The sequence below is a fragment of the Thunnus thynnus genome, chromosome 5 (assembly GCF_963924715.1).
Source record: "Thunnus thynnus chromosome 5, fThuThy2.1, whole genome shotgun sequence".
In the NCBI taxonomy this organism is placed as follows: domain Eukaryota; kingdom Metazoa; phylum Chordata; class Actinopteri; order Scombriformes; family Scombridae; genus Thunnus; species Thunnus thynnus.
This window is the reverse complement of record NC_089521.1, coordinates 14,674,800-14,689,349: the sequence shown is the minus strand read 5'-3', so window position 1 is coordinate 14,689,349 and position 14,550 is coordinate 14,674,800. Positions and strand designations below refer to the sequence as shown.

General features: G+C 40.2%; 1 protein-coding gene across 3 annotated transcripts; it reads left to right on the top strand.

Moving 5' to 3' along the window:
* Positions 1–263: 263 nt before the first annotated feature.
* Positions 264–14,360, top strand: nudt4a (nudix (nucleoside diphosphate linked moiety X)-type motif 4a). 3 transcript variants are annotated; one of them, XM_067589398.1, is made up of 5 exons: positions 264–772; positions 5,783–5,893; positions 8,669–8,713; positions 8,942–9,029; positions 12,910–14,360. In XM_067589398.1, the coding sequence occupies exons 1-5, from the start codon at positions 674–676 to the stop codon at positions 13,131–13,133; spliced, it is 567 nt and encodes a 188-aa protein (XP_067445499.1). In that variant the 5' UTR covers positions 264–673; the 3' UTR covers positions 13,134–14,360. The 3 variants fall into 3 exon arrangements, with proteins under 3 accessions (XP_067445499.1, XP_067445500.1, XP_067445501.1); XM_067589399.1 differs by lacking the exon at positions 264–772 and adding an exon at positions 1,335–1,415; XM_067589400.1 differs by lacking the exon at positions 264–772 and adding an exon at positions 4,900–5,147.
* The last annotated feature ends 190 nt before the right edge of the window (positions 14,361–14,550 follow it).

Below are 14,550 nucleotides of genomic sequence, written 5' to 3'. Positions count from 1 at the left end.
TTGGGTAATTTGTTTCTTGTTCTATTTCTGTTAATGTGACTTTAAAAAAAATAATAATTTCACTAGAGGGATCACAAAAATAGTCTTTAAACACTAATTTCTGAAATAAAACGTTAGCTCAAACAATTTTAAAATGAAAACGAAAAGTCTCTTTAATCATTTTCTCAAGAGCGCTTGAAAACAACTCAAGCAAATTCCGCGAAAAGCGCTCACGCACGCGACGCTTGTGACGATTTGGCTCATTAACGTCGCAGTTAATGATGAGCACGAGCCTCAGTGTGCAGTCAGCCTGTTGCGCAGCTCTTAGGTCAGTCAGCTGGGTCGCAGCTCACCGCCCGCAGATGTGAGTTTGTTGAATCATGCGTGTTGACAGCGGCCACTAAACCAACATGGTAGCTACAATATACGAGCGTGCAGATGCGGTCTGATATGGTCTCACATCCAGGGAATGAATGAACCGAGTACAAACTGTTTAATTGGGACTATTTGAAGAAGATAACTACTGCGGGGGATCCGCTGCTCTGCTCCTGCTCTGCTTTCACTCTCTCTCTCTCTCCCTCTCTCTCTCTCTCTCTCTCTCGGACGGACTTTTAGTGTCTGGTTGAATCCAGGTTCTCGCTTTTCTTGCAACACTTTTTGACGTTTCCTGCCTCTCGACTATTGGGGAATATATATGATGAAGTTTAAGCCCAACCAGACCAGGACGTACGACGGCGAAGGGTTCAAAAGAAGAGCGGCGTGTTTGTGTTTCAAAAACGAGAAAGAGGACGAGGTAAGACGTGTTCGTCGACGGCTGTGGGTGGTTGTTGAACTGTTTGCAGTGGTCGTCGCTGGGACCTTTTAACAAGCTGTATTTTTGACATACCTAGTCCCAGTTCACCCACTGGAAGCTATCCTGCTTTAACTGTTTAAGTTAACAAACCTCTTTAGTTTATCCGTGCACGCACGTGTGTGATGTCTTCAGGTCTTTAGGTGAACATTACTTGGCTGCAGGGCCAAATATTTGACCTATTAAACTACAGGAGGTCTTACAAGCTGGCACCCAGCAGGAGACCATCATTTTCATTTCCTGTCCAAGAGGAAATCCAGATAACTGCCTCAAGAGTTGTGCCACTGTAAATCTATTCCAGCATAATTCAGAAGGATTGTGTCTATTTCCAGTAACAGCCTTGCATGCTCAATGAGAAGAGTGTATTAAATGATATTTTGCTTCCACAAATAAACTTCTCATCTCGTCTAATATCACATGTGATTATAAACTTTAGTGCCACCAGTCACATGTGGAACACCTCAGCCTGTAAATACCACTTGTCATTATAAAATCTTGCTTCTACATTCACTTACAACTTATGCTGTCATCAGCTGATGTTGTCACTGTACTTGGGCATTTCCATACTGTGATCACCAGTGTGCTGGTAAGACCTGCACCCTGTTTCTGGTGCAATTCTGAAAATTTCCCATTTGCAGTCTAGTTTTGTTGTTGTTGCTTGTTATGAACTGTAGAAACCTTTGCCACCTTAATTCATATTTAGTCTGTATTAAGTTACAGGTTGTAAAGTAAAATTAGCATTATAATAATACATTCATATGTACAGCACAGTTCATACAAGTGCAACTCAAAGTGCTTTACATCACTGCTGCAACGTTTACTCGATTAGTTGCTAACTTTTAAATGAATCGCCAACTATTTTGATAATTGATTAATCATTTTGAGTCATAATTAAGAAGAAAATTGACAAATTCTCTGATTCCAGTTTCTCAAATGGGAATATTTGTTGTGGACTGCTGGTTGGGACAAAACAAGACATTTTAGGTTGCATCTTGGGTTTTGGGAAACAGTGATTGAAACCTTTCACAATCTTCTGACATTTTATAGAACTAATCAATTAATCGATAATGAAAATAGTTGTTAGTTGCAGCTCTAAATATTACATCAGTAACATTGGCAGGACTCACACCCACTCAAGATTGCTTAATGTTGAATAAAATATCAAACCTGAAATGTTACCTCACATACGTATATCAAACGTAACATGCCACCTCACAGGGACATGTGGATATTTAAAGAATGAAAAGGCTGCCAGCACAGTTGAAAGTTTGAATCCAACGGAGGCGGATCCTAACACGAGCTCATAAAATCAGCACATAAAGAGAACAGATTTTTCATTTGATGCTGCTGAATTAAAGGGGGGGGGGTTTAGTAAAAGTTAAAGGTGAGTCAATATGGAAGTGGTGATACAGTGGGGGGGGGGGGGGGGGGGGGGGCGAGGGCAGGGGTGTTCTAGATCACAACATGTCTGCCTAGTGACGGCAGCCCCTCTCAGGACCACATGCGATAGGGGGAGTGGGGTCGTAGGGGGCTGAGGGGCGGAGAAGGGGTTGAGTGTCACACTGTGTGCTAAACACCAAGTGACCTATCAGCTGCAATTTATAGAAACAAGGTACAGGCACTTGCTGTCCCCTGACAGATTCGCTTTCCTGCTCCTCGTGCTCCCACCCTCTCCCCTTCCCCTTCTCTCTCTCTCTTTCTGTCGCCCTTCCTCAATGTCTCTCTCTCTCCTGTCAGAGTGCTGACGTGCTAAAATCACTTTGATTATTGTTGATTGCGCTCGAGGATTATGCAGTGGTGTCACATCACACACCAAGCCGATCCTGTTCTTCATTGCTACTGTCTTCACTTTGATTGCATGTGTCACAGTTTATGTGTTAAACTATCCATCCAGTCTGCATGCCAGGTTTACAGCCACTTCCTCCATGTCAGCTGCAGACACAGATCTGCAGAAAAGTGCTGGACAGGATGACTTAACATGTGTTTGTACTTGAAAAGTCAAGTCATTCTGGCACCAAATATGTTACGTTTAGTCTTTATGTAATGAAACCAGAAGTAACTGACATGTCATAAATGTTTCCAGTAGGGCCTGACCGATACTGGATATCGATATATCAGCCGATAATCTTATATATACAAAATATATACATAAACACACGTTTTGCAATGATCCCTAAAATGTGGTTATCAAACACTTGTGACAATGATATGTAATGGAGGCATGATATTTTACAGTTTAATGATAAACTTTATTGTATAAAATGACATCAGTGCACTGAAACAGTGAACTTCACTAATAATTATAAAAAACTATAAATTAAAATAACACAACAAAAAAAACATGTACATATATTAAACTTTAACATTAATCTTCCTTTTTTTAATGAAATGTTCATTTAAATGATGGAAAATTTCACCTTAAAATGATCCAGAGCCGAAGGTGACATATTCAGATTGCTTGTTTTGTCCAACTAACAGTCCAAAACCCAAAGATATGCAGCTTACTGTCACATAACGAAAAGAAAGACATCAACATTTTTATACTTTAGAAGCTAATGTTTTTGTATTTTTTGCTTCAGGAATCACTGAAAACATGAATCAATTATCAAATTTTCTGTTGATCATCTAATTGACGAATCCTTTCAGTTCTAATCACATCTGACTACAGCTGGGCAATATGGTGAAATCAGCATCACAGACTAATGTATGTAGAAATAAATCATTTAATTGGTGTTCAGTGCAATTAACTGTATTCCACTGTTATGCATTACGCAGGACAAAGTCACACATGTACAAGAACTAGACAAAATTTAAAAAATCTAAAAGAAATGGAACCTCCATTACGTTTCTGCTTTTGCTTGGTGTGAGTTTTAATATCTGTCTGCAATATTTTAGCTGGATTGTGATCAGGTGTTTATCACTGTAAAGCTGATGCGGGGCTCTTCCTCACTGAGCTCGCACGGAGGTGAGCTGTTGGGGTCATTAACCTCCTCCGCTAAGCTCTTTTGTTTTCATGCCGAAAGACAACTGCTGATCCAGTGGTTTTTGAAAAGCCTTTTGGCTGCGAGCGTGTGCGCGCGAGCAGCTGCGTACGTGCGAGTGCCTACGTGTTTCACATGGCGTTTGTGTGTAATTGCGCATGCATGTGTGTGCGTTGTGTGCATTTGTGTCAGTAAGACAGCTGCCAGTGTTTCTACAATCCGCAGGATCCTGCACAGGTAGTCCATGGGGCAGGAACTCAAATGCTGCTCTCTTCTTCTGCAGCTGTTAACTTGCCAACTCATCATCATTCATCACACGGCAAACTCTTTACAACACATTAATGTTACATACAGTGTAACAATCCTGGTGGAGACTAAATAAATTAGTGTGCTAGGTTAGCAATTAATGCCGGAGGGTGCAATATTGCTTCAAGAGATGCATTCTTTTGCATCTTTTGGCGTCAACATTTCCCTTTTTTTTTGCATAATTGTCCAAAGCTTTAACCACTCTAATCATAATCAGTGAACCATGCACTAATGTCCTTTTATGTCTTCCATGTTTTCATATGGCACTATAAAGAAAAGTAGGGTGGTGACTCAGGTTCAGGATTCAGGTCATGGAAAGTGATATCACTTGTACCATCTAGCATGGCCCGTTATCCATACATAAATATTGACAGAGTTGCCAGTGTTTTGAAACCAGTCATATGGTCTCCAGAGAGATTGTTAATGCAGGAACAGAGACAGAGAGTTTTGTCAAACCCACATGCATTTAAACATTTATATCAATGATCCAAAGCAAGTAAACAGGCCAACAAGAGCTCTTTGTGAGTTTTCAGTGGTAGTCGCATAGCGGCTGATTCTTAACGAGGACGGTGTTGGTGATGGGATAAGCTCGGCTAACGGTGACGCTGTCAAAATAGTATTTGTATGTAGTTCTTTCTGAATGTGATGGAGCCCCTGCGATTTCTTGAGGGTTTTATCTTACACTTGACCTGGTTACAGAATGAGTTACCGCCAAATGTCAAACAGCCTGAAGTTTCACTCATCGCAGTCATTTCTGTGCAATCAAGACCAGCTTCGACGGCAGTGAAGATGTTATCGTTATTGCTCCTCACAAATCTGCCGTGCTTCCACTATCGGATCTCAGCAGGAATGTAGGCACATCTTAATGTTAGGAAACTTCTGTTGAACAGTCGTGTTTGTTTAGGGTTTAAAATATGCAAAGAGCAGATTTCTTTTTTTTGTGCTGGTTTTTAATCAGCCTTTGATGTCAAGAGATCCGGTTGAGGGTTTTCCAGTGCAGGAGAATGGACTGGCAACACGTCACGTACCAGGTTAGCTGAAGGCCGAAGTCAGAAGGTATTCACACGTGAACTTAATGTGAGTCAATGTGATGCCAGATAGGGTGTAAGGTCAACTGACTTTATCTCCAGAGGAGCACCGTGCTCAAAAAAGACCAAACTGCATGTGTTTGAGGTCAGTTAAACATAGTATGCGGCTTTAATTTAGACTTTCGGATTCCTCTGCTGATCATCAGGTTTTATCACTTCTTAAGTTAAAATGTTGTATTATTATCAATCTTTTTAAAAATAATGAATCATTAATAAGAATATTTTGGGGGATTATTGGTGCTTTTAACATCTAACAACAGAATGATGAATGGAAAGTTACTCTCATTCACTTATTTTAATTATGTGGCGAGTGTGACCCATCCACACCACGCTCGTGTCGCATTAAATAAACTAATCGAACGACTGACACGACAAGTTGTTCTATACACTTCCTGCTGAATGAACAGCTCCACACCCAGCTGCCACCAGACACCTGTAGTGGTGACGAGCTCTAAATGTGGGCATGCCGTTGCCATGTTTTTGGCACCCTGAAATCAAGATACCTGAGACCTGACCAAGTCCTCTGTCTCTCTCTCTCTCTCTCTCTCTCTCTCTCTCTCTCTCTCTCTTCTGGGCAGGTGCTACTGGTGAGCAGCAGTCGACATCCAGACCAATGGATTGTGCCAGGAGGAGGAATGGAGCCTGAGGAGGAGCCCTGTGGGGCTGCTGTCAGAGAGGTGTATGAAGAGGTGAGCTCTTCATCTTAACACACACAGTTACACACATACACACACAGATATAGGTTAATAGGTTTGTGGTACTTTTCCAAAGCATACTGTATGTACTTTTGTGTAATATTGCAGGTGAAAGTAGGAACTTCATTGTTGGTCGTGGGAACTTCCAACATGTGAGTTGTGAGAGTCAGCTGATGAACAACATTGCATTTACAAGCTATGTTGTCATAAAATGAAACTGGAAGATAAAGAATAAGCAAACATCTACATTGAAGTATTGTGAACTAGGTCAAATTCATGTGTTCAGAAGGTCTTGGGTGTGGAAACCGACTCCCAAAGCCTCAGATGTTGGAATTTACCCAAAGGCACGTAAACGTATCATCATGACAAGTTTTTAAAAACCTCTGCCCGGCCCTGCATAGCTATGTACTGATAACGTTGACAAAAAAAGCAAAAAAAACAAAGCAGGGTAATTCAATGATTTGTAACCTTGCTGAAGCATATTTCAAGTAGATTCTTAAACTAAAACCAAAAGCAATCTTGAAAAACCGAAATCTGAGATGTTGTGGTATGTGTTGGAAAACAAAATGAATGCAGTTAAAGCAGGTTAAACCACAGTTAGGAACCATTAATCTTACTTTTTTTTTTTTACTGCAAATTCTAAAACTATTGATGTATGTAACTATTAATTGTGAGAGGCACAAAAACTAATTATCATGAACAGAAGGTAAGTACAGCAGCAATTCTTGGATTGTAATGTCATCAGTGTTCACAGTATGAGATGCTCCCACTTTTTTTTTTTTATGAGCAGGATCCAGATGAGGGTTTGAAATATTTGGCAGTGATGCATAAATAGCCAGTTAATTGTTCTGTGGTTTAGTACCGGGGTTGCTGGTAGTTGGCCAGAGTGTTGTGAGGGGAGTGAGCTGTGAGTTTCTGCCTCGGATAGTAGTGTGCTGACAGCTTTGAAGTATGGCAGTGACATTTGGGAAGGGTCTCCAGTTACCCACATCCTGTGCCTCCCAGACCAGACATGTACCTGAATATAGATGAGCTGCAAACAAACTACTGCTTCAAGCTAACAATTCAAATTGCAATGTTTCAATACCCTGCTGTCAAGGTCAACACATCGACGTCATGGATCCACATGATCGTTTTAATTAGTGCAAATGTGAGATTTCTCTCACATTTGAGCCTGTCTGAGGCTATTTCTATGTTTCATCAATATGTCTTACAGTATGTGTATAATCACTTCAGCAAAATTATATACTGTTTTGACAAAAGTTTGGGACAAAAATGCTACACACATACTTGACAGACAGTAGTTTACCAATTAGACACTACATACTAATTCTAAGCAGGTTTTGAGTGTGTTGTGTGTTCACACTAGAAGTATGCTCAAAAAAGCCAGTATGAATACTAAAAAGCTCTTGATTTTTGTATGTGCTGTTGATGTACGCTATTGTACCACAATGTAATGCACAAAGGAAATGTGGGAGCTGTCCACAGCTGCACAAATGCATAAAATAAATTTCAAATTCTGGTGAAACAGCTCCAGAATCATCTTGGGGAAAAAAAAAAAGAAGAAAAAAACTCTTTAGATAGAAATTTGGATCTTAACCGGCAGTGAAATTAAAAAGCTGCAGTTTGGATGGTGTGCAATGATGTATGAATTTTATAATTTCCTGCTAATTTCTTGTATACTAATTTCAAAAACATTATACTATAAAGTTGAAGCATGTACTATGGAATTGGGACACAACAATAGTCTCTGTCTGTTGTGGGGTTCCAGATACCCTAACGGATCCCAGCAGCTCTAAAACGAGAGGCCAACTTTTGAAATATGCCACACAGCAAGGGTCAAAAGTGCTAAACAAAGCCCTGAACTCCTGGAATGCTTCTATTTGTCTCCCAGCCAGCAACAGGGATCATTTTGATTTTGAAAAAGTTGGTGATACATGCCACCGGTGTCCTCTACTTGGAGCACGGTCCACAAACTGCATAGCTTCACTGACTCACACTAATGCTGCGGTTCAAAAACTTTTTTTTTTTATGACCCCTTAATACAAAACACTTTACTCATCCCAGGGTGCATGTCTATTTGTTCTGTTCAACTGAGGAGGGATTTATGCCTCACAGACTGTTTAATTTGAACAATTTTAGTGGCCTGAATGAAAGCTGAATGAAAATTTAAACAAAATTTTGTGTAGCTGGTTTATTTTTAACTGATTTCCTTCTCTGGTAATCCTCTTGCGACCCTTTGGATTCAACTTGTGGCTTCTCGCGGGTCCTGAAGCCCAGGTTGGGAACCACTGCTCTAGGAAACGTGAGTTGATGATGTTTCACCAGCTATATCCAGTGGCCACCCTCCTCTAAAGTAAATTTGTAACGAACTGTGCATAAGCAGAAATTGATCTTGACTCGTGCCCTCTGTGCTGTCGCCCCGTCGTCCCGTTATTCAGACTATGTTTAGGTCTACCTGGTCATGTCCGCTCTGCCATCTCACAGGCACGTGGCAATGCTAGGATGGCACCCAGCCTCGGGGTTTCCCATCCCACATGAGACAAATGTTCGACATGCATACACATTTGAACAGAGACATGCTGTTCCTCATACCAGGTCATGCGTTGTTGTTGTTGTTGTGTTGCAGCTCAATGACAATACCATACAGCTTCGTCAGTGTCGGAAACACAAATTTATTATCCCACAAGACGATGATCGGTACTGTGTGGTAACTCAAATGTAAAAGTATTGAATGACTCCTGATTAGTTTTCTTTCTGCGTGCACAGGCTGGTGTGAAGGGAAAGCTTGGCAGACTACTCGGGATTTTTGAGGTAAGCTTGTAAAACTGTCATGAAAAATTGTAATGAATTCTCACATGATATATAATACATTATCTAACAATCATGTATCAACCCTAATATCATACTGAGGATGCCTTTATGTGCCAGTCTTCAGAGACAGTACAGTTAATCACAGTTTACACATCTCTTGATACGACAGCTTTACATGCATTGCATTGACACAGTTTATAGCTGTAACGTAAATCTAAACCTTTGCAGCACAATCAAGACAGGAAGCACCGGACGTATGTCTATATCCTCATAGTGACGGAGACACTGGAAGACTGGGAGGATTCTGTCAACATAGGTATGACTTTATATTTTGTTCACTCTCTCACCATATTGCTGATAGTTACACATGAATGATGCAGGTATTTATCCAGAGGAAATACCTGCATCATGGAAGGAAAAAAAGCTTTTTACAACAAAGACTTAATACACGCCTTTAAAATAAAGATGTCAGATGTCACACAAATCATACATTTTCAGGAGCAAGCCTGCTAATTGTTTATGTTTTGAAGATTTGGGGTCCTCCAAGTCAATGGTTCCCAATACTTTTGGCGTGTTAGCCCTTTAAATGCGACCCCTTGTCACAAGATATGGACTTGCAGTTCACCCAAAGAATGATCCCCCCCCCCCCCCCTTCTCAGATAGATTTACACAGATCATAATATTTCTGTGCACAATTTTAAGGGCATACAGGAATTCAAATGAAAATTTAATTTTTTTTAAACATTTTGAATTATTAAAGGTTTTCCATTTGTCGATCAAAGTTCAGAAGATTGTATCTTAGTGTCAGTAAACAACAACTATCAAATTCATAGGCCATTAGTTTCTCCAATTCTTTGATTAAGCATAATGTTGCATAAAACATTAAGAAGTGTGTAGAAATACTCAAAGTGGATCGTAGCTACTTAGGTCATTATTATTTTGCCTAATGTTGCCTTTTGATATGGATAATTTATGGGCATGCCAAAAAAAAAAAATTACCAGTAGTAGTTTTGAGCGTGAAAAATGTGAAAAATCAAATGCTCCTCCTGGGATTGCGTAATTCAAGTCTTTAAATATTTCTAACTGGTCTGGAAAAAAAGTGGTCGTGACCATTTACTCCCTTCACCCACAGAAATAGAGTTCAGCTTGTTCACAAGGGGGAGGAATGTTTGCTGTGCCCAGTTGTTTTCCAGTTACCGTCACTCACCACAGCCCCCCTCCGTACTTGTCCTCTCTTGCCCTGCGCGAGGGCTGCAAATGAGCGGAAAGGGCTCGGCAATACTGGTTTAATTTACTCTCCCCACTCTGCTGAAAGGCCAGCGGTGGTGTGCTTCAGGGTGTCAACATAAAGTGGGTGAATCCTCCCCTCTCACACCACCCTCTTATTATCACAGGCCACGTTGAAATCCTTAACCGACTGCTCTGGAATTGAGCAGGAGGAGATAATGGGTTGGAAGTAAAGTATAAATAACTCACAGCTGACAGTTTACTGGACAGATCGTTTTATGGAGGATGCTGTATTTGGAAAGTTTGGTGACAGCAAGGCTTCATAAACACTAACTGAAGTAGGTCAGGAATGCCAGTTTCCACTCTAACTTTAGTACTGAAGCATGTGTTGCACAGTTTATTCCTGAATATGTTGTATAATATTGTGGTTTAGCAAATTCAGGCTATTTTTCCTGTTGAGCAATCTAACTCGCACCTCAGACAGCTCGGATAAAGAGCTTTAGTAAAGAATGTCGGGGGGCCTCAGAATCAAATGATATCCTGACTGGGAAGTGACCCTAATAAAGTAGAGTTACACATTACCTTTCATCTGGGTTATATAACATGTTGTGATTGAGCAACATGTATATTTTTCAATACCACCGCCAAAGTGGAGCCCCCTGCTCACACTACCTCACATGCTTTTCATTCATTGGCTGGACTAGATGAGGGGGGTTGGGTTTGTGTGTGGCTCGGAGCATCAGGAGAATTGAAAACGCCTGTGGATCAGAGGATGCCGAGAAGTGGCCTGAGCATCGGCTGATGAACTGGCGCGGTGTCTGACTCCCCCTCGTTATTCTGTTGCTTGTTTTTTTTTCTTTTGATTCTCACCTACTCTGAAGAAGTCCAGATGAAACGGCATTTCCGAGTGAAACAAGATAGACAGGCGCGACATAACGTTGAGAGGAATTTGATTTGAACCTTGAAAAGTGTAATAATTAATCCTAACTCTGTGCCGCTAAAAGCTGAAGATTGATTGATGGGTGGATGTCGTGATATTATTGGTTGAAACTGGTTGGTTCAAGCCTTTGTAAGTCATATTTTGTTTTACAGGAGGAAAAACATGATTGGATTTTGATATAAGTTTATAAAGATATATATATTGTATATATTGTTAAATAGGTGCACAATATGACCAGGGATGTGATCTGAAAGGGTTAAAAAGGGATTTCTCATTTCATCTCAACTTAAATAAAACCTGAACGCTGAGCTAGATTGGCGAGGCCGTGTATCACTTTGGGCTTGCCGTCGAAACAGTGCGTTGGAGGAAGCAGCAGGTCGGGGCCCCGGCGTGCTTTGGATCGTCAGAGTCTGGTAAGCCCACATCCCTGCTCCTCCATTTGGTCCAGCCTAAATCCCACACACTGCTTTCCACCAACATCTCACATTTATGTGTCCAGCCTGGATACATAACAGTTTTAAATGTGGAGTTTTATTTTACACAAACAAATGTGTTTATTGTCAGCATTTCTTACCTAAACGTCACCTTGAGATTTCCTTCTTCATGAAACATTTGCAAAGCAGATTTTTTAAAAAATATTTAAAAATATATTATAATATTATTAAATAGTTTCATTTCCATATCAGTCTTCTTCTTCTCAGGCTTTTGTCAGCACATAGCTATACTTTTTGGCCCATTACTGTCACCAACTGTCCATCAGTGGGGTTGCATGAAAGTAGCGGCTCAAAGTGTATTGTGTCACCACAAGCTAGTGTGGATGCACCTGCATCGTTGTTCGTGTGTACAAACTACAAACTAATTGGGGAAACTACGCTACTAGAAGTCACACTCCAGTGGGTACCTTTTTAAAAAAAGAAAAGTATCAGATCAGGTTTGTATCGGTTAAAGCATATGTTTGATGAACAATTCAACTTTGAAAAATATGATCTTTAATGTAAATTTGGTTGGGAGTATGTTAGAAATGATTTGTTGCATTTAGCCATGTGGCTATACCAGCTTGTAAGACTTAATGAAGAGCTAGATTTATGGTGTGTCTTTACAAGCTCTGTTTAACTGTTATTATGTAGTATTGATACAAATTGTTGGAAATTATATCAGAATTAGATTTTTATTTGTTTGTTCTTTTGGCTCGGGTTGATGTATTTTAATTTAACCAAAAGATGGTGCCATAATATGTAAAGCAAACACAGGTGGTGATGCAGGTTACACAGATGATGACTTGATTACCAATGATCTGATTATCCAATAGGATGCCTTGTATTGTTTGGAAATGTATAAAAAGTGGTTTTCAACCCAGCGTTCTTGTTTGGCCCCTGATGAAGACACAGGTCGAAACGTTGGGCTTTTGATTCAGTGCAGTGCTGTTGAAATAAAAGAAACTGAAGAAACGAACAAGTCTATGTGCGATCCTCCTCCTTCAACCAAACAATTCAACTTGGAAAAATATGATTTTTTTTGTAAATTTGGTTGGGAGTATATGAGAAATGATTTGTTGCGTTTAGCCTTGTGGCTGTACAAGCTGCTAAGAAGTTGTAATGCATACGGAGTTCCAAAGAAAGGATGTGAGCCTCACCTCAAACCTGGTGACTCATCTCTCACAGTGTGGATTTCCTCAAGCTGAGTGGTGGAAGTGGACCTCGCCGTCTTCTTGCGTTGCTAGCCATGCACTGACGGTTCATTCAGGTTGACATATACACACAGACAGAAACCAAATACTTAAAGGATGAGAATTATCATTCACTGTCCATCAATTCAACACTTTTTACCTCCCTCTACAAACTCATATTAGATAAGACCCATCATCTTCTTGATCTTCTGCAACCGATCGATAGGAAAATGACAACCATGTTAGCAAGATATTCTACTGAAGTGTGATTTAGCAACCTCTACATGTTAATCAGTGAAAGCCAGATGTCAAACCACTTGCTCTTTTCCTTTTCTCTGATATATATATTTTATTTATCCACAGGAAGGAAGCGTAAGTGGTTCAAGGTTGACGAAGCCACCAGGGTGCTGCAGAGCCACAAGCCTGACCATGCAGAATACCTACGCAGACTCAAGAACACCTGTAATCCCACCTGCAGTCCGGTCTGTAGCTCGACTAATGGCAACACCCTGGGCTCCCAAGTGACGGACAACAACACACCTCATTACGTTTGCTCCACACAGGCCTCGGATCTAGTCAACAGATAGGATCATCACTGGCAGCAAGCAGTTCTTTTAAGAGGACTCCAGGATGGATATATCACCTGAAACAGACATCTGGATTAATTACATTACTAACAAAGACTCTTAATATGTACAGTATGGACTCCCTGAAGCTGATTTGAAACCAGTTTTTAGTGGGCTTGAAGAGTGCCAAAATGTTTTCCTAGTATATTTCTGATTTTATATGTATATTTTTTAACAACCATCACCAGCTGATAGAGCAAATGTGTCCCTTTAAAGCTCTCTGCTTTAGATGGATTTTTTTTCCGTGGGCTGCTTATGCGATGGAAAGGTCATTTCTAGTCTTACATGCTGAGTAATATTTGATTGGCAGTGCACACAGTGTTTGGGTGGTTTTCCTGGAGGCCAGTACTGGGAAGTGTTGGCTCTTAGAGGAAATCATATCCTTACAGTCACGCAGTGCCAAATCATGTCCATCTGCAAGATGTCTTGAAAAGCTCCATGTGTATGAATATTTTATTACCGTTAAGTTTTTTTTTTTAATGAATTGTTATGACACTTTCTGGGTGTGTGGAGTAAAACTAATGTCGTCTCACCACAACTTGAGTCGTGTGAGGTATTTATGCTGAAGAGAGCTGGGTTTACTTAGATATTACCACCTTACAAGTACACACAGTATCATCTCTATTCAGTAGTATTAGAAAACGCTGTACTTGTACTAGGATTAGGATTAGGAGAATATCTGCAAACCAGTAACCATGGTGATGCTGCCTTGAACATCTTTTTATTTGTCCAGACAATCAATGCTCCAAGGCTTATTGTTTAATTGAGCAAATTATATTGACACACATACAAGAAACAATATCTTAAGAAACTATTATTATTAATAATAATAATAATTAATTAATTATTATTATGTGCTTTTGAAAAATGTGAAGTCCTGTTAATGTCTGAGAGGACAATAAGGTGGCCTTGGTTTTGTAGAAGAGCTCCAGTGTGTTGTGCTTTAGTCTGACTCTTCTAAGTGCCTTCACGAACACAGAAGTTAATTGTGTTAAGTCTGTGAACACCGAACAGCATTGACTGGAAGCAGTACAAGCCTTACACACACTGCATTGTACCCACTGTATTATAGTGTATTTCTCAGCTTCTGTTAGATTTGAACAATATAATGTACAAAGAACCTTGGGTTTGTTGTTACATTTGAATGTACAATATTTAGTGTTCATCGACTGAATTTATTTATTTATGTTTCATAGGGAAAAATCCCCCCTCCCATCATGAACAGGAAACTATGACAGGAAGTCATGGTCATGTGGGTAGGTCTGGACTGTTTCGTCAGCACCCCAGAAAGAGAGAGAGTGCAAATGATGTGATAATTTCAGTTTATTGACTATCATAGGGTCTCGTAATTTAGCAGCATTGGAAAGATAAGTGAATA